Raw genomic sequence first — 27,987 nt, 5'->3', positions numbered from 1 at the left:
GTTTCAACAAGTAGGGAAGGTAAGTTAAGCAAAGCATGTTCCCACATTTCCTGAAAAATTTGTAAAATTACAGGAGAGTGAGAAGATCCAACTGTTTGTGTTGAGACAAAAATCAGATTTAACACTGCATTATGCAGCAACTGCAGATGACCTTGCCAATAATGCTCAATTTTTTTTTTTTGTCATGTGTGAGAGCAACTGTTTTTCCTCCAAGGAGAGAGATGTGTTTTTTTATCACTTAATCTTCATACTTTTAACCCTAAAACATCATAGTAAATATTTTCTACTAGATTTTTTTCCCCAGTAAGGCAGTGAGTAATAATACAGTATCTTCCTGCTTTTATGAACATGTTTTTATAATCTGTTGCCATAGTATGTTTCATATTGATGGGTATGTATAAGATAATATAGGAGAAATTCAGTGTCTTTTTCACATGTATTTAGAAAGAGGTCCCTCCCCCAGATTGTCCAATTTGATTATTTCTTTCTACTACTGCACTCGGTGAGTATTCTTTATGGCAATAGTTATGTGACTCAAACAGCATTTTTCTACAGTAGACTAAGGAATTGTAACCTAAAGCGTGCTTTGTATTTGTCCCTACTGGGACTGGATTTTTTTTTGGTTTATTTAACTCTTTAGTGTAGCAAATGTTATGACTCCAAAATGCTTTTGTTAGGGAAGAAAATGTTGTATCTGCTTTTTGGTTTTGATTAAGCCAAACCATAACATATGCTTAGGTTCACTGAGTGGTGTCTCAGGAAGGTTGTTTAAAGAGAGAGATTTTTTTTTTTTTTTAGAAAATCTAGAAGTGATATTCTGGGACTCCAGTATCATTTCCTCTCCTTCTCACCGTCTTTTCCTCCAGCATTTATCCTGAGATAGTTTATTACAAAGTCTACTTTGTGAATAATAGGGGTATACAAGAGCACCTTTTAAAGATACATGAAGTGCAACTGAGGAAAAAAAAAAAAAAAAAAAAAAAAAAAAGCCAGATTCCTCAAGGAAATCAGTAAAATTTAAATCTGGTGTCTTAGCAAAATCTGGACAGAATATTTCTGTTCTGTAAAGTCACTAGCTTCAACTGTCTCATACACGAGACATCAAAATACACAGATCCTTATAAACTGCAACTGAATGGCGTAGGTTTTAAGAGGGTTTTACGGAGTACCAAAAGAATCACAGAATCACAGAATAGTCTAGGTTGGAAGAGACCTCCAAGATCATCAAGTCCAACCTCTGACCTAACGCTGACAAGTCCTCCACTAAACCATATCCCTAAGCTCCACATCTAAACGTCTTTTAAAGACCTCCAGGGATGGTGACTCCACCACTTCCCTGGGCAGCCTATTCCAGTGACTAACAACCCTTTCGGTAAAGAAGTTCTTCCTAATATCCAACCTAAACCTCCCCTGGCGCAATTTTAGCCCATTCCCCCTCGTCCTGTCACCAGGCACGTGAGAGAATAGACCAACCCCCACCTCATACAGCCTTCTTTAAGGTACCTGTAGAGTGCAATAAGGTCACCCCTGAGCCTCCTCTTCTCCAGGCTAAACAGTCCCAGCTCCCTCAGCCGCTCCTCATAAGACTTGTTCTCCAGACATGTCACCAGAAGTCAGATGTCTCCTAGAAACTTGATTCAGCTTTCAGAGTTGGAGCAGGGTGTTGGACTTAGCAATTTCCAGAGGTCTCTTCTGTCCCAAATTATTTCATGAATATACCTTCACCTTACACAGCCAGTGATATCTATTCGAGGCCGTTATGGGGTCAGTACAACGTTAATTGGCGTTCCCCAGGGCTCGGTGCTGGGGCCGGTCCTCTTCAATATCTTCATTGATGATCTGGATGAGGGCATTGAGTGCACCCTCAGTAAGTTTGCAGATGACACCAAGTTAGGTACGTGTGTCAATCTGCTCGAGGGTAGGAAGGCTCTGCAGGAGGATCTGGAGAGGCTGGACCGATGGGCCGAGGTCAACTGCATGAAGTTCAACAAGGCCAAGTGCCGGGTCCTGCACCTGGGACGCAATAACCCCAAGCAGAGCTACAGGCTGGGAGATGAGTGGTTGGAGAGCTGCCAGGCAGAGAAGGACCTGGGAGTGATGGTTGATAGTCGGCTGAATATGAGCCAGCAGTGTGCTCAAGTGGCCAAGAAGGCCAACAGCATCCTGGCCTGTATAAGAAACAGTGTGGCCAGCAGGGCCAGGGAGGTGATCGTCCCCCTGTACTCGGCTCTGGTGAGGCTGCACCTTGAGCACTGTGTTCAGTTTTGGGCCCCTCGCTACAAGAAGGACATGGAGGTGCTTGAGTGAGTCCAAAGAAGGGCTACGAAGCTGGTGAGGGGCCTGGAGAACAAGTCTTACGAGGAGCGGCTGAGGGAGCTGGGCTTGTTCAGCCTGGAGAAGAGGAGGCTCAGGGGTGACCTTATCGCTCTCTACAGGTACCTCAAGGGAGGCTGTAGCGAGGTGGGGGTTGGTCTGTTCTCCCACGTGCCTGGTGACAGGACGAGGGGGAATGGGCTTAAGTTGCGCCAGGGGAGTTTTAGGTTGGATGTTAGGAAGAACTTCTTTACCAAAAGGGTTGTTAGACATTGGAACGGGCTGCCCAGGGAAGTGGTGGAGTCACCATCCCTGGAGGTCTTTAAAAGACGTTTAGATGTGGAGCTTAGGGATATGGTTTAGTGGGGACTGTTAGTGTTAGGTCAGAGGTTGGACTTGATGATCTTGAGGTCTCTTCCAACCTAGAAAATTCTGTGATTCTGTGATTCTGTAATTGTAATGGCAAAGTTCTGTTACTGCCTACTGGTAGTACAAACAGAGTGGTGCACGTACTCAACCTTGCCAACTCTGGAATTTAAATAACAGATGTTTTCAAAGAACTTATTAAAACTTGCACAAAAATAATCAGTTTGAGGACTGTCCAGTTTATCTGGTAGTGTATTTGAATGAAACTTCGCATCCATGCTGTCATCAGTCTTGGATCATGTGTGTTGGAAGGAATTAGGGCTGGGAATTGGTGTGGGTTCTGTCCTTACCCGAAACTAAAGCATCTCAGTACACATAATACTTCTGTTTAAAATGTATTTTTAGATTGTTCAGCACATGGAGAGCTCTTTTCTGTTTGAATACAATTCTATATTGGCTGTTTCCCATCATATTTCTGAGCACAGTGGTGAAGATTTCCTCAGATGCAGGTTCTGCTTTCGCTTACACTTCGATGTCACCTCCTACACAATCCCAGTGTTTAACCTGTGTCTGTGTAGCCCATTTCTGTGTCCATCTTCACTGCTATGGAAATCAGTTTTTCACTCAAGCATGTCATGCAGGAATATGGCTTCACCGTGAGCCATTGGTAACTATCTGAGCCATAGAAGTAGGGTTAATGTAAGAACTGTCATCTCTTCTCTCTTGCTAAGCAATTTTTAGATTTATAGTCTCCTATAAATAGAAATTAGCTTGTTTCCCACTTCTGTTACCCTCCTGGAGGCATTTTCATCCCCAGACCAAGCACCCTAATCAGGTCAGATGAAGCTGTATTATCATTTATTATTAAAAAGTTGTCTCTGCTGCACCCAAGATCCTGTACTGTGGTTACTTGAGTATTCAAGAGTACCTTTTTAAGATACAAGAAGTGCAATAGGAAAAAAAAAAAAAAAAAGGCAGTAATTCTCAAGGAAATCATCTAGTGTATGGATATGTACAGGTGTGCATACAGCGGTAATACTGTAGAGGCCTCCAGCTCCCGAGGCTGGGGAGCATTGTCCTCTGGAATGCTAAGTGAGGCAGCATGCTGGCCCTGCAGAGAACACTGTTCATTCTTATTCCTTTGACCACAGATGGTCTCTAGCCCTCACAACTGATGCTAGCAGAAGGTGTCAGTTTGGCCAAATTTTTTTAAAAAAGATTTTATATACTTAAATTTTGTGTCCTTACCGTTCCTTGTTTGGAATTGCTTAAATGTTCCTTGTCAATAATCTTGTTTGTAAGAAGCTAGTTCTTGCTGTTTTTCAAAATTACATAGCTGGATTGATTTATGTTTCTTATTAGGATAATAATCCATCTGTTATGGGGTGAAGTCAATTCATAAAATTGTAAATCTGGGAGACAAAAGGTCTCAACTCCTTCCCACAGTAAGCATTTATTCATGTTTGAAAGTAAGCGTTTATTCATGTTTGAAATTTATTGTTTACATTGGTACAGGGAAAAAAGAAGTGTGGGGGAATAATACTCTTGGTGTTAATAAGCCACTGTATCTTTTTCTTAAGCAGAGTAATACAGAGAGGTGTGCTGTTCAGTGGCAGCAGAGTTCTTCGTGTACGCACCTTTGTGTTTGCATGTGTCTGTCATCCCTGCTGAGTACAATTGTCAAGGCACTATGATCTTTAAAATGGATTATTTAGTAATACAAGTATTTTTTTTTGGGGGGGGGGGGGGGGGAGGTGTTGTCTTACAAGACCTGTTTATATGTTTATAACCTTTTGACATCACAGTGAGATTTCATGTGAAGACATATTAATGCACATTACAAGCATATGATTGCTTGTATCATTATGAAACTGATGAAAAATTACTTCATTGCAGTGGTTTTATCTTAACTGATCAAAACACCTTCCAATGATTTTTGTAACAATATGTGATTGGAATAACAACTTCACATGTTGTAGAGTTCCGTGCTGCAGCCGAGAGGCATGTAAATACAAGCTGCTTATTTGCAAGAAGCTTCCAGATTTGCAATATGATTGCTATGGAAACCACACAATGAAAACCTTATAACCATCTGTGTGGTTTGGTAGATTTTGCTGCATAGCTGAGCTGTTTTTGTTTACTGTTATTACAGTGTTGAATAGGATATATTAACCCACATGCTGGGATTATCCAAGGTATAAACTAATGCTGTGCAATGGCAATGTCTGTCTCAGAGATTAGAACACAGTAGAAAACCATTTAATAATGTCATTAAATTAGTGTCTAGTATATGAAGATGGTTAAAGAGTGCGTTGGTAGAGGAAACTGCTAAGTTTATGCATATTTATTATGGAGATACCACATTCCAGTGTAGGAATGCAGTGCTTGAGCCAAGCTCTAATCCATTTTATATGCAAGTGGTATGATTTTTTTTTCCCTTTAAGAAAAATAAATTGGAAGAAAAATCTATTGATTCATGTCAAAAACTCAGCTAGTGTAGTATTCATTGTTCTCTTTTTAAATCGTGGATGGTAGAATCATCTATGATTGGATGTTTATTTTTCTGTTCTTTCTTCAGACTGCAAAATAAATAATGTATTCTGAACATCTTTCAGGGACTAACTAGAAAAACAACAACTTAATAAATATAATGAGTTCCTTGTTGCATTGTCACTACAAGAATTTTGGAGTTGGTTGCCATTAGGGTCTCTGAGTATGGAACATAACTTGTGCCTTAAGGACCAGATGTTTGTCCTTTGGATCTACGTGCAGCTCTGGAAAAGTTCTAGTTTGATTAATGTTGATTACTCTCATTTTGACATAATGAGAAGGTAGAAAAGATTATTTTCTTACTGCAGTGGCAGCAATGGCGTGAAGGAGAGAAACTCTGTGCCAGATAATTTTAAGGGTCTGCTTGTCTCCTTTTATGTGGTATCTCAATAATACTGCAAGACTTCTGCTGTGTTTTTTAAATTCTGCTTCTTTTGACTGTATTCCATGTTGCAAGATAAACTTCAGTATGCTGGATCTGACCACAGCTCTAAGTCTAAGCAATTGAGACTGCTGTACTTAAAGGACAACTCCCACATGTAGTCATTACTTCAGGACATAATACCAAAAACCACTTTTTTGCCACCGTAGCCCAAACTTATTGCATCTACTGCATTGTATGATTACATTAGCAAGTAGTGTGGACCATTTGCAACCAATTTGTAAAGCGCAGGTTTGTATTGAGGTCCTGATGTCTGCTCTTGCATGTTTCAGAAACGTTTTCCTATGGAGTCATTTTAGTCTGGCTCATAGACTGAATGCCCGTTAGCAGTTGGACTGTGTTCAGTGCAGTTCTTGAGTGCCTCTTCCAGTCTAGTTGCACTTGAAGGGAATCTAGTTTTTCTTTTCTGTGACAACTCCGTAGTGTGAAGCAAAGTGTTTTAAGTGGGGATGGTTGAGACCCAAACTGGTATGCTAATGTGGACGGCCTTTGTCTGAATTTGGGACCTTTTCAGTTTTCAAATAACTTTGGTTCGGACATTTTCTTATCTTCAAATATAGTTATGGCAAACTCTTGTTATTAAGTACGTTTTTAGGAAGAGAAATGTGTATGTAATGTTTGTGTGAAACCACAGTGCAATTTATATATATGCAACTGTATCTTATGAAAAATCTTTCCAAACCTCTTCTGCTGTTTTTTCTTCAGTTGAATTGACCTCTACTTAAGCCGTTTCTCAGTTTGTTAGTCTGATGACCATGACAGTGCTAGAGTTAAAATCCACAATACATTCAACACAGAAATTGATATGGGTCTAAGAATTTGTTAATGTGTAAGACCAGCATTTATTTTAATCAATGTATGATACTGTGTTGGGTGAAATTGTGTGGGAAAAGGGAGCATCCTAGAAAATGTGACTGGCAATGGGATCATAATACCTGTGAGTGGTGTAAATGTGGTACGGAAGCCACAGAATGACAGTGCCTCCTAGTGCTCTGCACAGGACATAGGGGGATGTATTTGTGCCATTTATACTCCAATTCTAAGTGCTTAAAACAAACAAATTAGTGTACTTGGAAATATGCCACAAGTGGTATGCCAAGTGGGGAAATACATTTAAATGCAGTAAACAGTTTGGAGTGTTTTGTGTTGTACTGCAGCTTCAGATTATCCCACTTCTATTGTGTGTGTGTGTGTGTGTGTGTTTTCTCCAGATGGCAAAATCTCTGTGTCTTAGTAGGGCAGAATTTCAAAGCTCTTTGTACAGTGAATGTCATGATGTAACTGTAATATTTGTATGACTGTGTATATAGGTTAGCAAACAATTATGCATACTTATTTCAACAGGTCTATTCTTGTGCTTTAAACATCTGCTTTAATGTTTGCAGGAACAGTCTTGTGGGTAGATTAAATTTTTACAAGGCTAACAATCCTTTGAACTGTTGATATAAAATTCACTCTTTGTCAAAGTAGATGGGCAAATTACATAGAAGTAGCACAATAAGGAACATTTTAAAAGCTGTGAGTTCTTTACCTCTTGTCTGTCATTAATAATCTATCAAAATAAGTTGCTGAAACACGTGCCTTAAAAAGAAGCATGAATATCACTATGAGATGTGATGAGTAGCAACACCTGCTAATTCAAATGTATTAAAAGTTCAATTCTCCTTTGCGAAGTGGGTTTATCAATATACTATTTCTTCATTCAGTGCAGCATCTTTGTGAGCTGTAGTTTACTGTAATGGCCAAGGTAAATATGTTTCTACTTTCTTATGACCCTAAAGAAAGAATACAACTGAAAAAAGAGCTCAGTTTGTTCGCTTTTTTGCCTCAACAAATTGTTGGCTGACATGTGCAGAGCAGTTCTTCTCTCCCTGTGCTGACTGGAGTATGAATTTACTTGTGTGAGGGTGTGGGGATGAGAGAATTCCCCGTCTGTATGGGATGAGGAGTATGGAGCACATCTTACGAAATCGCCTGTGGGGATTTTGGAGTGTTCCAAGCCTGCTAGCCAGAAAGCATGCTTTAGAGCTGATCGCTGCCAGGGTTTGTCTTTTCTTCTAAACTTGCGTTACGTTATTTGATACAGTCTGGTTTGCCTAAAACCATGGTCAGCCTCAGTCAGCAGGAGCACTGAGTGTGTGGCATCTGTGGTGGCTGTGTTCCCATCATGCTGGTGACTAGCTCGTGTGCATCTCAGTGATGGTGCTGAAGATAAGATACCCTCTTCCTTCTCTGGATACGCCTGCGTAGAACTTCTGAATGGTCTCGGTACATTTTCACTCCTGAGTCTGCTTTTCTTTATCCTGGCAAGAAATGTACATAGCAGAAGAGGACCCTCATTCTAATTGTTTTGGAATGACTGAACAACAGCAGAACTGCAGCTCTATACTACCATATTCAGAGCAGAGTGCAAAGGGAAACAGATGTTCACAACTGAGATTTCGAAAGAAAGCTTTTGGAGTGTTTAGGTGGGTGGGGGAAACCACAGAAATAACAACGCTCCAACTTCTGTACAAATGCAAAATAGTAAACAGGGCTTATGATCTGGAAATGTGCAGAGTGTGGCTTTCAGACTGATGTGGGCTGTAATTCCTGTCAGCTGAGGTATCCCTTCAGAATTTCATTTGCATTTATGTGTTTTGCAGAAGAAAGTGATCCTCCAAAGGCTGAAATGCCAAGAAAATGGAGCCAGGAGAAAGTTACCACTGTTTCAGGTAATTAAAGTCTTTCTTCTCTATTTTGCATATGTACATTCTTTTTAACCTTAATTTTCTTCTCTCTTCCCTTTGCTGTTTTAAAATAACGTTTTTGTAGCTCTCTAAAGCTGTCTTTTTCACCTGGGTATTTGATGGCAGCAAAACTGCTTAGCACCACTTAGGATGCATGAAAACCACTTGAGAAGGATTTATAAAGTAAGCCAATTTATACAAGGTATTCCTTCCTGAATTACTTTGTAATGACTCAATTAGCTTTCATTTCTGCACAAAGGAGATTTAGTTGCATAAATTAGCTTATCATCATTGAGGAAGTGTCACTGCTAAAGGACAGTTTATAGATACAACATGCAGTTGCTGTCAAACCTATAAGAATGTAATATAGACATCTGTGTATACTTTGTGCTTGAGCAGAACAGACTTCTGCCATTCAGAGACTAACAGGGGACAACAAGTTGCCCAAGGGACTGGCAATGTAGACGTCTCTGAAAAGGTCAACTTGACACAGGCTCTGACAATCGACCCAAAGCTCTGTCTTCTTTGATAAAAATCAGATAAACTTAAGACCACTAATTGATCTGCAGCCTGTTTAAATGTTGGCCATGCATATCTTCATTGCATATGATTACCACAGAAAGCAAATGAATTGGCTAAGAAATGCCAGAGTCCAGTGACAGCAGCATAAAAATTGGAAAAGGACACAAATGCCCAGAAAGGCTGTGAAGGATATTCTCTCAGCTTTAGCTTGGCAAACTGCCCTTGTGCTAATTATCTCTGGGTCTGGAAAAATAACTGCACACACCATGTCCAGTCACATGACCAGACAACTTTTCTTGACAGAAATGTATTTCCAGTTATGCTTAAAAACAAGATATATATGTGCTTCAAGGGCACAGACCTTTAGATAAACTAGTGGTGATTTGACACAGCAAGTAGGGAAGACTTGCATCTTATCAGACCTTACACCTTTTTGAGATCTGCTGCATTGTAACTGTGACCTGCATTGACATGCAATCTGGCTCACCTTCCCCCATCGTACATAATACACATCATTCTTTCAGGGCTGTCAAGGAAAGGGTGGGCAAAAAGAGTTCCTTTAGGAAGTAGCTCTGCAATGTTCTTCCTGTTGCAACATGTGGAGAGGAAACAGAGGCCTGATTTCCTGACCTGTACAGGAAAGCAGGAACAGGTTGCTGCAAAGAGTTTTGGGTTGCTTTTCTTGGAAAGGAAACAAGAGCCAAGTCATCAAATGCTGTTAGCATTGTGCTTTGCTAAAAACATGTGTAAGACAGCATGACTCATTACAGCCTTAGCATTTAATACTCATTTAGACATTACCGTAATTATAAGAGTGTGTTGTCATAATCGAGCATGGGGTCAATCCAATTACAAAGCTGACAGAGTTTTTTTCACTAATATATTATCTCAAAGTTTTAAACGATCATAGTTTTAAGAAATCCAAACCTTAGCACCTTCATTTCTGAAAAGTTTCAACTGCCATGAGAAGAGCTTTGTCTGTCTTGCTAGCGTCTGTAGTAATTTCCTGGTCAGTAACTCTTCTCCCCCAACATCAAATTAATTTCAAACAATAATTTTACTGATCTTAAAACATTTAACACTGAAAATCTGTTAGACTTTGAGGGCTGAGTTGACATAAGTATCTATGATTGGCATCACATCATAAATATCTAATCTGATTTAAGAATATTTCATGTTTTTTTTTTTTTTTCATACAAACAGCACATACATTCACAGAAAATATTTTGCAAATTGTCTGTGAGCTCAGCCTTAAACCCCTTTCTTATTTTTTACTCTTTTCTTGTCCTAACCCATCTCTACTTCAAATCATGTTCAGACTTGAATTCTTTTAACCTTTCAGTCTTGATTGTTGACTGTTGCTGCTGGATAGCTTTTACATTAATTGCTAGTGTCATAATTGTTTTAAAATACCAAAGCATATAAGAGTTTCAGTTATATAATAGGACTTACAGTGTCTTTTTTTGCTACTGCTACCTATCCATTGAGGCTATTTCAGTCAGCATCATGTTCTGTGCTGTTTTAGGGTAAATGCCAGTGTAACTAAGGAACAACAGAAGAAAGGAAATTAGAAAGATTATACTGAACAGATGGGGCTAGACTGGTGGTCAAGTCCAAATAAATACTCTACCAATTATTTAGCCCTTATTTTATATTTTTTCTAGTATATGGGGTAAAGGGTAAATAAGTAGTTAGAGGCACTCTGTGCAGTTTAGGACACAGTTTAGGACATCATCAGAACAAACAATTTTGTTCATTAACAGGGTATGTCTCATCTTAGCATTGAGATCAACACGGAGTTTGTGTTGAATAGCCTAAGTCACTTGTATAAGACAGAGTCATTTTGGTACCATTAATTTTAAACTTTACCTGTCTCTCCATCTCTAAGCTTTCAGTATGGTAAATGTTAAGCACATCAATGGCAAAAAAGAACACAGTAGTATGCAATAATTTTCCAGTTCACCTCTTTCAAATGTTAAATAGCATAAAATAGCCCAGACCATGACTAGTAACTGTTGAATATGATGCTATAAACTTTTTGAAGAATCTGATGAAAAGTCAAGGAATATGAGTCAGAACGGCAAGCTGCTTAATGAGCACATTAATACATTGGGCACTGAACCACAGGAGTGAAATGAAAATGTTCCTGTGTGTTCCTTTATTCACAAGCAAGCTGCAAGCAGGTAGCGTGGAACTGGTAGCTATAAGTCACTACCATAGCACAGTTTGTTAATTTGGATGCCATCACTGTTAAAATGGAAGATCAGTGAAAGTCAGGCACAGCTGTATTCATTCTAATTTTTCAGTAGTGCATTTCCATGTTTAGGTTGTAATTCCAGATTTTGTTTTGGTCAGTGTAGTTTTCCTGCCAAGTTTGTGCTCAGAAATGGCAAGCGCCAAAATTGGCACGAGGGAGGGGGCAGGAAAGGGATAGCCTGCCGTTAAATTGGCTTAGGCTGCAGTGGGACAGCACACTTGAAACCTCACAAAATATGGACTCTTAATCTGTTTTCCCAGTTTTTTCTTCTGTCTATTGAGGCTGTTAGAATGTTCTTACAGCTTTGTTTTTCCTTGAGTAATCCACTGGCATTCTTAAGTTTTAAACAATTTACAACTTTTGAAGTCTGTGCTTGAGAGATAGACTTGTCAGATTTTTACCTGAACTGTTCACCTTTCTTTCTTCAAGCCTGCATTGTTAGATGCCAGTATTTTTCAGTCAAATAAGCAGTCTGAGCCTACCATCAGGAAGGCTGGCAGCCATTGCTGTTTGATCTGTCAAATAAACTCTGAAGTGTTTTCATCGGGATATTGGACAAAAGTGTCTGTTGTTCCTATTACTGTTACTGGAAAAACAGAGATGGCAGAAGAAAACCCTGAGGAATTCTTTGTAGAAGAGTTTTGGAAACTGTTGGATAGTTGTTCATCCAGATAACTGTCCAGGAATGAAAGAACTATTTCCTGGAGAAAGAACCTATCCAAGATCCCGCTCAGCCACTTCTTGTGGTTGCTAATATGAAAAGCAATGGGTAGGTAAAAACAAACTGCCTTGTACTGTCTACTCCATGTTTTAAAAATAATTCTGTTTTGTCATATCTTGTTCACATTTGTGGTCTACGTGACCATGCCTTTCAAATACAACAGACTTCTGTTTAGCAATTATGCCATGATGTTTTTTTAAAGGCATAAAAAACCCACACGAATAAAGTATGATTGTGACAAAGTAATTCCAACAAGTCAACAAGTCAATACCTTTTGCATTTGAACTCTAATTGGCACATAAGTTCTTGATGCTAAATCTACCAGCTGTTTTCATGTAGTTCATTTGTTTATGAAGGTCCACATAATTTCATTACTATATATGTACCAAATTTCTTCATACAGGTCCCCAAGTTTTATTTAACCAGTTCTTCAAATGCAATCGAATTAGATTTGGCAGGGTCATCTCTAACTAAAAGAATGGCTAAAGCAAGAAAGAATGGGCTTGTGTTTTACAGTTTTTTTGCAGCTTTTTGTTGTTGGTGTACCACTGTGTTTGTGAAGCACTGTGAATCATTTTATGAAGTGTTTTGTCCTTTAGATGTGTAGACTTTGAAGTTGTATTTACACTTGGTGTTTATGCCTGTGTAGTTGCTTAGAGAATTTAGAGGAACTTGTGCTGATGGGTATTAGAAGGGATTTCCACTTTGGAATTAACGCTTGTTTGAAGACCAGCATAGCTGGTCACAAACTCACGCTGGCACTTCTTTCCCCACCCTCCCACCCCTTTTATTCCCTTTTCTGTTCCTGTGGTATATACCAGTTGCTCCAATAAATGTTTTTCAGAGAAATGTGACTTTGATATGAGCAACTCCCTGTCTTAATTTCATTTTACTTCCAACTAACCAAGCTGTGGTTAGTCTTTGGACAATATTTTCAGTGTAGCAATAAGCTTATTTAAAAATGCATCTTTTCCAGTGTCGCCGTGTTATTAGTTGAGTCACTTTCCCACTTTAAGGCTTAATGAAATGCTCATGATGAGCATGTAGGGAAAGATGTATGTTGCTCAATGTGGGTTCTCTTCTGTTGCTAATGTTCCCTGTGCAACTCCCGTTAGTGTTACGAGGAGTTACCTCAGGCATGTAAAATGCGAGAAGAGACCTCAGAGTGATACATATCAATGTGAAAAATCATGACTCATTTCAGTGCAACTCTGAAGAAGTGAAAGTACTGATTAATGTATTTTAAACCCAAATCAATAAGACTACTGCTGAAAAATTTGAAAGGCTGGAATATACCGAAGTAGCTCTTCAGTTTTTTCTCATATGGGCTTATATTATCTTTTATGAGATAGAGCTGGGAACTGTGATCAATGCTGAACCAAAAGACTGAGGAGATACTCTGATTTAATATTTATTACAAATTGATTTGGTGCTAACCGGTGTTACCATTTTTAATTTTCTAATGCTAACTTGATGAATAATGAGATGACAGATAAGAAGGGCCAAAATTTGGAGGTGCAACATTTCATATAATTCTGTCTTTCTCTTGATATTATTCTGTCTACACATTTTTGCAGTAACAAAATCTCTTATTTCTAAATAGTCAGTAGTCTTTACTATATGTATAAATTGCTGCTTTTGGTGTGATGACAGGAGAATTTGTGCACTGATAGTCAGAACGCCCTCTAGTGCTATGTAGTAAATGGGAGCTACTACACCAGTTTATGGAAAATTAAATGGTGGCTAACTTGCACAGTGGCTCTAAAAGCAAGGTTGTGAATGTTTAGCCATCAAAACAAGATAGCACATAACACAGACTGAAATGGATAAATTGGAAACAAGCTCTTCTGGCTCATCTAGAGAGTATTAAAATTAAAATCAAAGAATTTGTCAAAATGGGGAAAAATACAAGTTGAATACTTCTTTATGTAGCGTGACACTTCATCTCACTTGTTACTCGATATTTTAGCAGGATTTTTTCAGTAATAAAGTGAACCAATCATGATTAAATTGTAAACTATAAATAATGGTGTAGAGTGCTAACGACATGCAAATGTAACTGGTATATGTTGGAATAACCAGCAAGCCTGCTGTTCCAGGATCATATAACAAAACTAAGATGACAGCCTTGATCCAGCCAGTTCAGTGATATTTATGTTATCAGAATTAGAAGATAGCTTCCCAGTGATGTAAATTATTAGTGCATATACATTCTGTCTGGTTAGTGTATACATAATGTAACTGGTCATCTTAGTGGTATTGCTTACATTCTTCTTGCATTAACTCATCACACTCGATTCTCATGGAATTAAAAACAGGAAATAGTTTGCAGTGTAACAGAAGCTCCCAGTGTATTTAACCGTGTGTAAGTGCTGTGTTTCAGTAGACGCACTCTGTATTGTAAGTGTATGACAAAGCATTTATTACTGTGTTATTGCCATATTACAGAGCAAAGAGTGCTAAATAATCAATCAGTTAATGGTCTGTATGGCAGCTTGAACACAGCACATCCATTGTGCTTATGCTGTTAGAAGGATGAGTTTATGGCTGGAGTGTAGTTGCATGTTTAGCCAGAGCTTAATGTCCTAAACTGGAGCTGACACAAATATTTTTAAAATGCAGCTTCAGCAACAGTTTCAAAGTTCTCCAATATTTCAGAAGGAACAATCCAAGATTATCTAAAAGGTTCTCAGAGAAGTTATTTAGTTTAGTTGGAACAGAAGAGGGAGGGGAAGCATATCACAAAATACTTACTTTGGCTTCCTTTCACAGATTGTTATTAATTATACTCCAGCATTTTTATCAGTTTCAAGTTGAGATACAACCGTGGCTTGCTGGAAATACATTAGTAGAGGAAAACTAGCTGTTTTAAGTTGCAGCTGTAAAATGCTTTGAAAACCTGCAGCTACATGTCTTCAGTGATACAACGGTTGCCAGTGAAGGGCTCACCTATTAAACTTGTTTTCAACTTGCTTTTGTGGTATGAAGGAGCTGTTTCTACCAAGGGGATTAAGAAATGTGCACTAATTAATTGCTTTGTAGTACCTTAAGGTTTAAAGAGCAATGTTAGTCCCTCAATTTTTATCTTTTTTTGTAATTGGATGTAATTTTCTTTGCAGATGGCAAAAATACCGATTATGCCAATTTCTACCAAGGTTTGTGGGACTGCACTGGAGATGTACCTGACGAGTTGTCATTTAAACGTGGTGATGTTATCTACATTCTCAGCAAGGTACAGCATGCTACTGAGGCTAAAGAGTTGTAAAAAGAGAGAAGCACAGAAGGGCACATTCCCACAGTCCTATGGGGGGAAATTGGCACTCCCTTTCAGATCCTTTGTTTGCAATCAGATATTCACTGCAATTAATTATTTTGTCAAATGAACTATAATCACATTTAAAACATAGCCATGTAACAGGAATTAACTTAAAAGCATGTTTATTTACTTGTTAAATCTTGGCTACCATTTGTTAACTAATTTAACAGGAGACAATGTGCTTTCTGCTTGTAAAAGTTAACCTTGTAGAATTTTAAATTATCTTGCATGTTATGTTTTTGGTTTCCTGTTCTATATTTCTGACTGTGCTCATTCTGACTTTTTGGGCATCTTGCTAAAGGGATTTTTTTTTTTCCCCTCCAAACTGTGCTTTCATCTTTGTATGTGTATTGCAGTTGTTCTGACAGCTCAGATTCCAAATTCGTTTGCTCTGACAGATTTAGGCAATTTTTAATTTACTACTTTCCTGTTTGCAAAGCAAATGATGAATATAATTCTTCTCATTTGAGGTGATGATAAGCAGTACAAGCAGGAAATTTAATTTTACTTCAATGTTTCTGAATTTTGTTATTTTTCTCTTAAAAACAAACAAACAAAAAATCTCTCATAAACTATGTATCTCATGGTCCATTGAAGTGTTCTTCTGAACAATTAATCAAAGGAAATTTCTCATTTCCCCAAATATTAGAAAAAAGCTAATCTTTTTTAGTTTTCACTTAAAAAGCACCTTTTAATACATATCTCAGATTTAATTGCCATTCAGTATAATTTATGCTAAAGATGTAATACACATGTAGCTGCTTGAAAGCTAAAGCCATCTGTTTCTGTGAGTTTCAAACTCTTCAGTTTTGTCACAGTTGCTTTAAATCTTCTGTGATACATTTAAATGCAGTGTTTTAGGGATAATAAATGTACAGCTTCTGTTTAAATAAATTTAAGATTTATAGGTAGAAAGATAGTCCTATATAAAAATATAGAAGATACATTACTAATGTAATGTGAACATGTATGTCTTTTGAAACATTTCATTGTCACTTAAACTAATAACTGAATTACATCACTAAAGGCAGTCTTCAATTGGGCAGGCTTTCATGCAGTTATACAGCACTAAAGAATGGTACTAATTCTTTAGCACCGCCCCCCCCCCCCCAAAAAAAAAAAAATTAAAAAAAGGAAAAAAAGCCCACAAACATGCAGATTGCACTGCATGTTTGCCTTCTGAGAATTGTACTTTTTGGTATGTTACAGGGACTAATAAAATCTTGATCTTCAACTTGTGAAGATTAAGGTGAAAAACTCACTTGCTTTCCCTCAAATAGTGAGGAATTTAATTTAAAAAATGGAGCAGAATAGAAAAACAGTAGCTTAAGCTGTCATCTGTATATCAACTGTGACCATGCCTTGATTAATATGTAATCAGTCCTTGAAACAGGCCTGCTGCAGCTCCAGATATATAGAGCCTTTCTGTTTGGGAATGATTTTTACTCCAAAATAGAGCCCAGAAAATTCAGCCCTCTTTCACTTAAAGATTGTTGCAGCTTTTTCAGAAGAATAAGTGTTGGCCGCTACTGTCAGCTCTGAATTTAGGGTCCTTGGAGGGGAAAGTGCCAGGGAATTATCCATCTTAACCTTCCACTTGGTTCAGTTTCAAGGACTGATCATTTACAGGCTCTTTGTCTGGTAAGTGAAAATACAACCAAAGGAAAAGTGAGCCTAGCCATCCTGAAGTGGGTCAAGACTTTTCGTCAAGAAATATTTCTTAATCCACTACATTAGTACTTGGATTTTGTGGCAGTTGGCAGGAATCCTTAGCATTTTTTTTATTTTTTCACACCATCTAGTGGTTGAAAATGAGAGATGCAGGTACTGACAGGAGGTGATGTGTATAGATCCAAAATGGTGTCATAAATTCAGCTTCAGCTTGAACCTAGCTATGGCTTTATTGCCTTTCTATCATATGTCAGCTAGGTATGAACATTACTCTTGAAGAAATCTCATTTTGCTTATGAGGAAGTAAGTACGGGTATAGTAGTATTGTAGTAGGAAGGGTGAGGCTTTAACAAACTGTTGAGCATATTTGTGCAACACGTAATAGTTCTCCGTTTTGCAGTGAAATATAAATGGTATAGCTTGTTCTAATGAGTGTGATAAAATAGATTTTTATCTTCCAGCGTAGTTATGCCAAAGCAATGTATTTTACTGCTTTTTAACTGTTTTTTTTCACATACTTTTAGAGAAATTAGAGGAAAGTGACTATGTTGTTCCCAAGAAATTAGATCATTAGTACAACTGAAGTAATTATGAACCAGTTTTGAAAACGTGGGAATTGATATACTTTAAATAAAGCAAGAACAATATGTTACATGTAAGTTGTAACTTAGGTGTATGTAGAAGAAAGGTTTGTTTGGCAACATTATGCAAAGGCAAATACTTCATAATTTACTTTAAATTGAGCATCAATAGTCAGCGTTAATGCAGTGAGCATGCTTCTACGCTGATAATGCAAATACCTATGCATGACTAGAATTATTACTGTACCAAAGTGAGTTTTCCTTGTTCAGAAGATGCATTTAAAAACTGTTTTAGCTATTATCTAAACATTTGTCTATTGTGGCTTTCCCATGGCAGCGGTCCAATGGGCTCTTTATTAAAAAACAATATATTTTTTATCTTTCTTTGTTGCCTTTGAGAGTTTCCTCCAAAAGTTGAGCCCTTAATTTGAGAAGTAACAAGAGAACTGTTGCAGTAGTATATACTAGCTTAATTAGAACAAACAAACAAAAACCCTCTAACTTTTCAAATAAATAGATCAAAGTATCTGTACATTTGTCATTTGAATTTATTCCTGAATATTCAAGTGGCTTTTATAACTTACACTATGAATCATATGAACTTTCAGAAATTTATACACCCCTCTTTCACTATGTGGTAAAAAACATTTTATGGCTGTATTCATTGAGGGACTCATTAATAAGGTTTCTTAGTTAATATTGACTATTAGAAATGCAATACTTGGGCTGCCCGTTTTCTAAAATGATGATTGCTCTTAATTCCTACTCATTTATGGTCTTGCCTTTGCTTTCAAACCCCCATGACAAATGGGAATACAATCCACGATGTAACAATTCTTTTTATAAATCTTCCATAGCTCTTACTCAGGAAATCAATTTCCAGTAACAAAGCCAACTGTGAGTGTTGGTGGCCATATTTTTTAACGTTTGGTATGCACAATTTACCTAAGTGCAGCAGTTGCAGTATTTATTTGTTTTATGTGCATATTTCATGTTGGGAAACCCCCTAGTTTCAGGAGCCAGATGCAAATACTAATGGAAATTTATCTAGACATTAGCAGGCACCCGCTTAGCAGAATTACTGACATTTCTTAACTTTTAACCTAATTTAATTCCCACCACATTTATATTTACAGTAAAGCGACAAATAATACTTGAAAATCAGAAATTGTATCTCAAACTGGAATACTCCTTCACTGTTACTATTTGAGTATGTGCTAATGTGATATAATGCTACTCACTCTGGTATTTATGATTCATGGAAATCTCATTTGTGACTTGACTTTCATGGAAAATTCTAGAGCAAAAGTTTGAGTATTAACTTGGCATCTAGATTACCCTTTATTCAGTGGTTGTATACTTCCAATGTGGGAGATATTTGTTCTTTCAACACAACAAACGTCTGTTGCAATGCTCAAGCCATACATACAAAACCTTTATTTTTTGCTTAGTGAAAAGACAAAGAAATCTCAGAAATATAGCTTGGATTACCGCTTATAAAATAGAGTACAGTTTAACAGTGCAGCTGTTTCATAGTGAGTGTGAACATTTTGTACATTATGTGCATAATCATCATAAAGTATATTTATTCAGTATTTTTTTCCCCAAAAAGATGTCAAAGGCATACTAAAATCCCACGTGTTTTTTGTCAGGCCATTGTCTGACTGTTCGTATGCAGAGGTGTATTCAATGATCATTTTGCTTTTCACGATCATACTGCCTCAATCCACGTAGGCAAACATGGTGTACCAACAGGAGCAGATCTGCAGAGTGAAACACTTCATACTGAGGCCCCTGTGTCCACACATCTCAAAAGGCTTTTTTGTCAGAATAGGTCTGGTGTGGTTTTGTGGAAGGAGTCTAGCTTAGTGGTTGGAGCACATGAAAGTGCATCTTCTGGTTTAGTTTAATCTGCAAGAAATTCAGTTTGTGTGCTCTGAGACTGCTCTGCTAAGTGAGCCGAGGTGGGGAGTACTGGGAGATCTGCCTCAGTGAGACACTTCTGATGAAAACTAAGATGCAAATGTGGATGCACTTACTGAGCTGTAAATTTCCTTCTGCCTTTTTCTGGTGTATCCTTACAGAAAAATAGACTTGATACATGACTAAGAAAAGAGTGAAGGCCTTTTAGTGGGAGGTTAGTTAAGAGAGACTAAAGGACAGTGACTCTTGGTCTGTTGGTTTGCATACCAATAATATGTAAACATTTACCTACATGATTAAAAAAAATATTGGTGTCATGTCATGGGAGAGAAAATAAAATGGCCTTTCTATCAGTGCCAGTTTTGGTTCACAAGTCAGTCAGCTTATTCTGATCAAAAGCTTTCAAATTGGTGTCTATTTTGTCTCATGACATTGTAGGAAATAAAACCTAATAACACTACCATACAGTAAATCTGAGGCTTATATTCTTAAAGATGACTATTTTATTGCTGTCTTAAAACAACTCTACCTGTGAAGAAGTCTCATTCAGTTATCTAAAACATTTGTCATTTTCTGCTTTTTAGAGAAAATGCTGTTCTGTGCCAAAAATACTCCCTTGTTGATAGTGTATCATTCAGCAATTACACCAAAGGAAGTTCTAAAATTTTTTAGCTGGCTTCAATCTTCTGGATGAATTAGAGGTGTTTTAAAATATTACCTTGCTAAAATTGTCCCCTTGGATATTCTTTGAAAAAAATATTCTCCCTATTTTCCACACTTCTTTAGATCAATAGGAGAGGCTACTTATTTTAATGCCAAACAAGGCAATAAATACATTTTGCTTTTCAGTTTTAAGGCTTGCAGATCTTCAGTCTGTAAGTTAATATTACTTGCAATGCCATGGGAGAGGGTGGGAGAAAAATCTTGAGTTCACACGCTTCAGTTGTGTGTTTTTTGAATACAAGTCCATTGTTTTCTTCTAGGCATCGAAACACAATGATGATTTTCAGCAACCCCCCCCCCCCTTTTTTTTTAACAAGAAAAACCCAAACAAACAACAACAACATACCATATGTATTGAACAATAGGGACTAATTGTACAAGGACCAGATGTTTTCAACTTTTGCTGAAGTCAGTAGAAGTTAATATGGTGCAAAGCATCTGGGGGTCCACGTTTACTCAGAGGGTCTGTTTCTAAAGGTGAGAAGAGAGACTGCTACAGAAATCCTCTTGCATATCAAAAATCTCTCTTCTTGCATATCAAAATCCTCTCCTATAGAGTTTAAAAAAATCCCAAACTCGAATAAATCTTGGATATGAAAGATACCCGTGAAAATCAGTGTATTTCTACCTCCTGTACCTTCTGCAAATGCAAAAACTTTTAAGGCTGGTATCTCATGGAGTCATAGTTGCATACATATCAGAGCAGTGAAATTGGTGGAACGGGATAAGAAGCATCTGCTCTCAGGGTGTTCAGCTGAGAGCCTCTGAAGAGCCTCTAAACCCTGATTTTTTTTTTTTCATTTTTTTTTCTAACGTTGCTGTACAGAGGGTGTATTTCCAGCATGTTAAGTCATAACCTGTTCCTTGTTGCCGCATGAAATTACTTTACTTTGGTTAATAAATTTCTACTGGAACAAGACAAAACACAAACATGCCACTCTCTTACAGATGGTGAAAACGTAGAAGTGGCTTAGAAAGCATTTGGTTGTCTGTGAGGGTGGTTGTTCTATATTATTTGGAATAATATATTCCACTACTGTGGTGTTTGTATTCCAGGGGTTGTGTTATCCTCTTCCTCCCCCTCCCCTGCCCAACATTGCCTGCTATGGCAAATGTGCTCGGAGTCATGTGTCGGAGTTGTGGCTGCACACTTGTGCGTTCTCCTCATTGCAGGGTGGCTGGATTTGGCCCAGCCCCCTCTCCCATCCCTCTGTTTGCCTCGGAGCAATTCATTTTGCAGTTATTGAATTTCTTCGGAGAGTTATTTTCATATAGCGAGCATCACAGCACCTCTGGATCTTGATAGCCTTTCTACATAAGGAGAAAGAAGCTTTGTGTTAGTAATTACCTAACATTGTCAGGAGCTGACTGCAGGCCTCTTTCTAGTGATAACAGAATAACCACATAATGTAGCTTTATAGCACATGATTAATAGAAAATAATTACACATCCTACAAAGGGATGCAATATTTCTTATAAATTGACTACAATGGTTTCCTGTAGATTAAAGGACTCTTCATTATTTTATCAGTCCTTCTGAAGTATAGTCACTTGCCTATGTTAGCAGTGATGTTAAGAGCTGCATGCAGTGAGGGATACCAGATGGTAGACCCAGAGGTACCTGAGATCTTAAGCTGATGCTTGCAAAAGCACCATGCTTCCCAACTCTTAAGAATTAAAATAAAACTCCTAACTGACTTCAGATTCTTCTGCATTTATTTCCCACAAATGTGGGCTTTAGACTTTTCTTCTACACGTCTCAAGCAGTATAGTAGACATACAGACCTCACACCAACAGTGAATTAATTATATTGTAATGAAGGAGTTTTTATCATCGATACCAATGATAGAAACAATATGTCAGTTTGGATTTTATATGGCACTTCAAGGTAAGGAGTGAGGGATTGCCTCCCCGTCTGATTGGGACGCACTCTTTCATGGTACTGAAGACAGAAAGGAGTGGCTAGGAGTGTAGAGAAAACTATCTGTGCTTTAATTAGTTTAAAAGGGACTGCTATGCAATTATTCCAAAACCTGAGATTAAAGTTTTATATTCTTTGTAACCAGGTATCGGTATTATCTTTTTGTTCAGACTTCTATAGACTGCAGATGGTTTAATTGGGATTCATGTTGCTCTTGAGGCCCATTCAAAGAATAGTAATGATAGAGTAAAAGCTTCTATGTTGGAATATTGTCTGTATAGTATAATGGTTGCAGTGAATCCTTAAATTAGTTTACTAGTCTGTTACATCAACATTCATTTCATCTTCTCACTTAGCTTCGTGCCAGAGCAGTAAGTGGTGTATTAGTAAGCAGAAAAAAACCAAAGTTTTCAAAACAGCGACACACTCTTAATTTTAATTTGAGGTATCTGAATTGTTTCTTTAAAAACAATTATTTCTCAGTTTGTGTAGTGTTGCTAAGTGGAACATTTTCAATGGATAATATAGTCCACAGGCTCTTTCTGTGCCATTTGTCATATGCAATTTAATGACCACTTAACTAAGCCACTTCCCTCATTTCATGTATTGTTTGTTTTTTTGGCTGATGTCTAGCAAAACTTGCTTAATCACTTTTGTCAGGCTCTTCATGACTTCCATGTAACAGCTTAAAATCTTTTGTTTCTTTCTCTTGGAGAGATTTATTGCCAAGATTCCAGTAGTATACGTGAGCACTGCTCCTTTCAGCGATTTCCCACTTCAGTCTAGAAATACAGTTTGTATATTTAACCAGTGTACTGTGAGATAAAATACAAATTTTAAACAGGCTGATCTGGAGCATTATAAACTTCAGTGTCAGGGTATTATTCAACCTTTAAGGATTTGGGGTGTAACATGTGCCCCATGGGAAATGTTATGACGAGTTCCTAACTTCTGTCTAGAGTTTTCTCGCTGGCGAGTCAGGCTCAGGTACCTCTCACCTTTCAGACCAGATGCATCCCCGCAAGTCCATACTGCAGTGGAAAGTGGAATTGCTTTTGCAGCTTTCCAGTTTATGAGTTTGCATTATAAATGAAGGTTTTTCTGCCTTTTTTTTTTTTTTTTTTTTTTTTTTTACATGATCTGTCTTTAAGCCACGCTTACTGCAGTATTTTATGGATAGTAGGATGGAACCTTTTAAATCACCAACTTCTGTTTGCACTGTGAAGGAAGAAAACGTTTAATTTAAGACCGGTGCTTAGCCCTTCACAACACGAAAAAAGTGTGTGTGTGTGTGTGTCTGCCTGCCTGCATGTTCTTAGGGGAAAAAAAAAAAAAAAAAAAAGCCTGGGCCAACATGAAAGTGAGCCATCAACAAGGTTTCATTGCAGTTACGCACAGGGAGAGCTGAGTACACTAAGCACCTCATAGGACCCTAGAGAACTCTCCACCAGGCCAGATATGCCAGCAGCAAATCATTATAGCTCGGGCTGTAATGAAACTCCATTAACCCTTAAGCTCCACTTGACTATTTATAACCGAAAAACTTATCTACAGTCAAAATAATAGCTTATAGTGTCATCTCAGTAGGACCATTAATTCAGTAATCCTACAGCCTTTTGCTTTTCTCATCAGAAGAGCAGCGTAGCAGGAAGCAGATGTTGCTTATCAGAGATATCTGTATATTTTGTATTTTCCATGTTTGTTCCAAAGTAATTTCTATCTTACTAATCATTCCATTTTTGAATGGGGTCTCTGTTTTAATAATGCTTCATTTGTAACTCAATCTATGTGTGTGTGCAATTTCAGCTGTTACAATTTATTGAACTGCTGTTAGGATTGATCTTAAAATATTTACCTCATAGGAAAAAAATTAAATTTGGATCCCACAATACTCTTACTTGGTATTGCTTTTGGAAGATATTATTTCTTTAAACTATTATAATTCATTTTGTTTCATATTTATCTCACTAAGCCTAAACAAATTTCAAACAAAAGTACATTAGTCATCTGTCAGACATATGAGATCTGCCGTAGAATTTTCTGTGGGCCTAAAGCAATAGTAGACTTTGTCCGTAGAAAGAGGTTATGTATTAGATCTGTAGTATTCCCTTCCCCTCATTTGAGCAAATTATTATTTAAATAAGTTGACTGTAAGTTTCTTAGAGTTTAACCATGCGATACTGAAAGAATCCCAGCTGATTCCTATATGTCAACATCATGATATTAGATATCAGTTACAAAGACGAGGTTTTTTATATATGTGACGAATACAGGATGGAGAGGTCAGCTATTTTTAGTATGTGTTATAGAGAATTGTGGCCATAATTAAGAAATTTTCTTGAGCATGCCAGGCCTTTTTAAAATTTAACTTCTATCCTTGCCTAACTCCGTATGTGAATGCCTCTAACAAAAAGATATAATGTTTTAATTTTCAGTTGAAATGATAATAACTGTATATAAGAGAGAGCATCCATAAGGAGTTGCATACAAAACTCTATTGCATTTATATCAGACTAAAGGTTAATATTGCATATTGTTTTCAATTAGGAGTACAATAGATTTGGCTGGTGGGTAGGAGAAATGAAGGGAACCATTGGCTTGGTGCCTAAAGCCTACATAATGGAGATGTATGATATTTGAGAGGCCTGGGTAAGTACATTTTAATCCAATCTTCTGTAATGGCTTATATGTTCCCTTGTTCTCTGTTTCATAAGTATTTCTTTCCTGGAACCTTTGTAGGAGTCCTGTTAACATAAAGATTATGGCAAAATATATTGAAGGTTCAATTAAAGCACTTCTGGGATTCTGTATGAAATATTAAACCACAGTGTACAAAAGATGATGTATTTTATAACTACAGTTCTCTTCCACATGTTTATTTATATAAATGTATATATATATATTTGGTAAAACAAAGTTGGTGTGCTTTCTAGTTTTGCTACGTTAGTAATATGTGTGTATCTGTGCAGAAATCTATGGAAGGGGGAAAGTATTTGGACTGAGTTTTATACGTATGTTTTAGTTTTTTTGTTAATGATATGCTTTCAACTTCCCTTTCCCTACTCAGGAGAAATCTGCACTTGAAATCAAGAGTGCTGTGCAGCTGCAGTTTACAGACCCGACCTCTGGAAGAAGATTCTCCCATACACATTTTGTGGTTTCAGTGAACGTAGTCAGATCATTGCCTTGTATATATTAAACATTAAAAACTGTAATGGATCACAATTCCACGGAAATGTTCTTCTTAGTCACTTTTTATAGAATTGTAATGCTAGGAAATGAAATAGATGGTAATTAACATACGGGGCACAAGCAGTCAAACAGTGCCTGTTGCACTTTTCGTAAGCATATCGGCAGCACTCTGTATTGCTATACGTTTGTGTTCTTTCAGGGAGTTTGGCTGTGTTTGCCTGTTACTTAGATTTAAAAAGTAAGCAGGACTTCAAAAATAGAAAACTATTGCACAGTTCATACATGCATTAACTGTTTAATGCAGTAGTTCACTGCACATTTTTTTGTAGTATCTATGAAAATCAAAGGAAATTTCTGTGTACTAAGTCTTCAAAGTATTCTGCTTCCAAATGTGTTTTTTGTTTGGTTGTCTTTTTGTTGGTGTTTTGTTTTAGTTTCAGCCAATGATTTATTTTTCTTCTATATTTAGCTTTGTTAATGTTAATGACTGTTATGGTACTACAAAATGAAGGCTTGGCTCTTTTGCTGCTGTAAATCTATCTACGTGGGGTAATACTGTGCTGATAGCATTGTGACTTGGAGGTATGAATTATGTGAAAATTTGGCAAAGACAGTGTATTAAAGACAACAGTTTTTGGTAAGCCAACATGAGATAAAAAGCAGATGAGTGATTTTGTGGGTGGTAGTGGTGAAATACTATTTTAATCTGTACCTTGCTTACATTTTTCACAGAGTAAAATTTGCATACCCTGTTGTGTGGAATTTCTGATGCAAGTTGTTCAACAGACATCTTCAGCTCTGAGTTAAAAAGGGCTGTGCCTCCATTCTTAGTGTCAAATCCAGGACTTTGTGGCTAAAAGCATCAGTTGAAACATGAAAAAAAAAAAAAAAAAAAAATAGTAGATAAATATTTTCACTTGTGAACAAGGAGTTGGACAAGGTAGAGTTAATGAAATCTCTCGTTTTGGAGATGTGTTCGACTAGTAGCATGGAAGATCAACTTTTTTGAATCCTCCCCCAGACTTGATTTGTGAGCCCCTTAATCTGCCAAGGAGGCAGGTCAGGCCAGTCTGAGGCTTGCTGAGCCTGTGCAGGTCCCCCTGTAGCTGCCGGTGCTGTTTACGCTTCAGGCGGGCCCTGGGAGCACTCTGGGTTAAAGGGTAACATTAGCCTAAACTCAGGGCTAGGTCCTTTTAATAAGCTCAGGTGCTGTGCTTTGTTGTAGGTCATTTCTGGTACTTCCTAGTACACTGGATCCTAATAGGAATCAAAGACGGTACAGTTTTATTTTTTATTTTTTTAAAAGAGCCATTGCAATTGATTCTGCGCGTTATCAGTGACGCATTCAAATGATAGATTAAAGTCTTCAGCTCTTGTACTACTTTAATTTATTAAGTCTAGTTGTGGCTTGTGCACAGAACTCGAGGCCTTAATGCACGGCCGTAACCCCCCCCCTTCTCCCTCGTTAACGCCCCGCACCTCTGCGCCCCGAGGTGCCTTTTCACTCCTCCCGGCACCCCAGATTCCCCCACCGCCTAGCTTTTGGGGGCTGAATCCTTCTTCACCGGCCGAGGCGAGAACGGTCCGTGGGCAGGTGCGCTGGGAAAAGGCAAAACGGGGCTGGAAGAGGGGGCGGCGGCCCCGAAGAGGGGGCGCGCATCCCCGCGCATCCCTGCGCTGCGCGCCCGCGGCGGCAGGTGGCAGCAGATTTTCGCCAGCACCGGGAGGAGCCCGGCTCGGCCCCGGCCCCCTTCCCCCTCCCCTCGTCCCCTCCGCCGCCTTTTGCCTTTTTTCCAGGAGAGGGAGTCCTTCGCCAACGGATGGGCACCCGGCCCGCCGAGCTCCCTCCTCCCGGCTGGCGGCAGCGGGAGGAATAAAGTGCCTTTTGTCTGCGGAGCGGCTCGGGGGCTCTGCCCCCCTGCTCGGGCTTGGGGGGGGGAGGTGAACGAGCTGCCTTAAAACCCGAGACCTAAAAGAAAGCTGCTCGGGAAAGGCACCGCGAGTGTCTCGAATAAAGCAGCGGTGGAGCGCGGGCGGATTGTTTGCTTTAAATCTGTGCAGACGCCGTAACCTTTTTTGGCTAAGAAAGTCTCCGTTAGTGCTACTTAAACAAATCTCGGTGTTAGAGAATGCTAATCGCTTGATTTTTATTGTTTGCTCAGGTTGCGCTCGCCTTTCTGTGAACAGCCAGGCAGCAAATTTTTTAAAAAGGTGATTGTGAGTCATATTTTGTACAGCGTTTTACTTGATTATTTGCTCTGTTCTGAATTTGTACTGTACTGCCATTAGATCTTACAATAATGTTCTACTCTGCAAATTTTTAAGGTTCAAATAAAGTTTAATTGTTTGCAAACTGTTATGATGCTAATAATTCAACAGCCTGCTGTGTTACTAATGAAATTACTTTGTTATGATTAATTTGGAAAATAGTGTGTTGATTGTAGTAATTAAGCACAACAAGGTGAAGTAAATGATTCTAATGCCATCTGGCCTCCAGACTGAATGAAGAAATGAAGTGGGGCTGTCATTTGAATTTATTCAGAGAAGTAAGGGTAATACAAATGCTTTTTATAGCAGAGGCGCCCAGATATAACCACGCCACTCCAGTATTTTTTCATGTACCTCTATGTACTGATAACTGGTTCACGTATTTGACCAGCACCTAGTTAGGGTTTACCTCTTTGTACATACTGCCACTAATTAATGTGTTCCAGTAGTAGTGCGTGCACTAGCTCTTCCATCAGCGAGATCAGCTGATG

General features: G+C 38.2%; 1 protein-coding gene across 2 annotated transcripts in view; it reads left to right on the top strand.

Annotated features, from left to right (window-relative positions):
* The window catches only part of SKAP2 (src kinase associated phosphoprotein 2), a 116,608-nt gene extending 89,027 nt beyond the window's left edge, over nt 1–27,581 (top strand). For both annotated transcript variants that reach the window (XM_035317721.1, XM_035317722.1), the window contains 4 exons: nt 8,317–8,385; nt 15,020–15,132; nt 24,584–24,685; nt 25,104–27,581. In XM_035317721.1, coding sequence (XP_035173612.1) covers nt 8,317–8,385; nt 15,020–15,132; nt 24,584–24,676 — 275 coding nt within the window. In that variant the 3' untranslated portion in view covers nt 24,677–24,685; nt 25,104–27,581. The remainder of the gene's footprint in view (nt 1–8,316; nt 8,386–15,019; nt 15,133–24,583; nt 24,686–25,103) is intronic.
* Nucleotides 27,582–27,987: the final 406 nt, after the last annotated feature.

Source organism: Oxyura jamaicensis, chromosome 2 (assembly GCF_011077185.1).
Source record: "Oxyura jamaicensis isolate SHBP4307 breed ruddy duck chromosome 2, BPBGC_Ojam_1.0, whole genome shotgun sequence".
In the NCBI taxonomy this organism is placed as follows: Eukaryota; Metazoa; Chordata; class Aves; order Anseriformes; family Anatidae; genus Oxyura; species Oxyura jamaicensis.
This window is presented reverse-complemented; position numbering and strand designations above follow the sequence as displayed.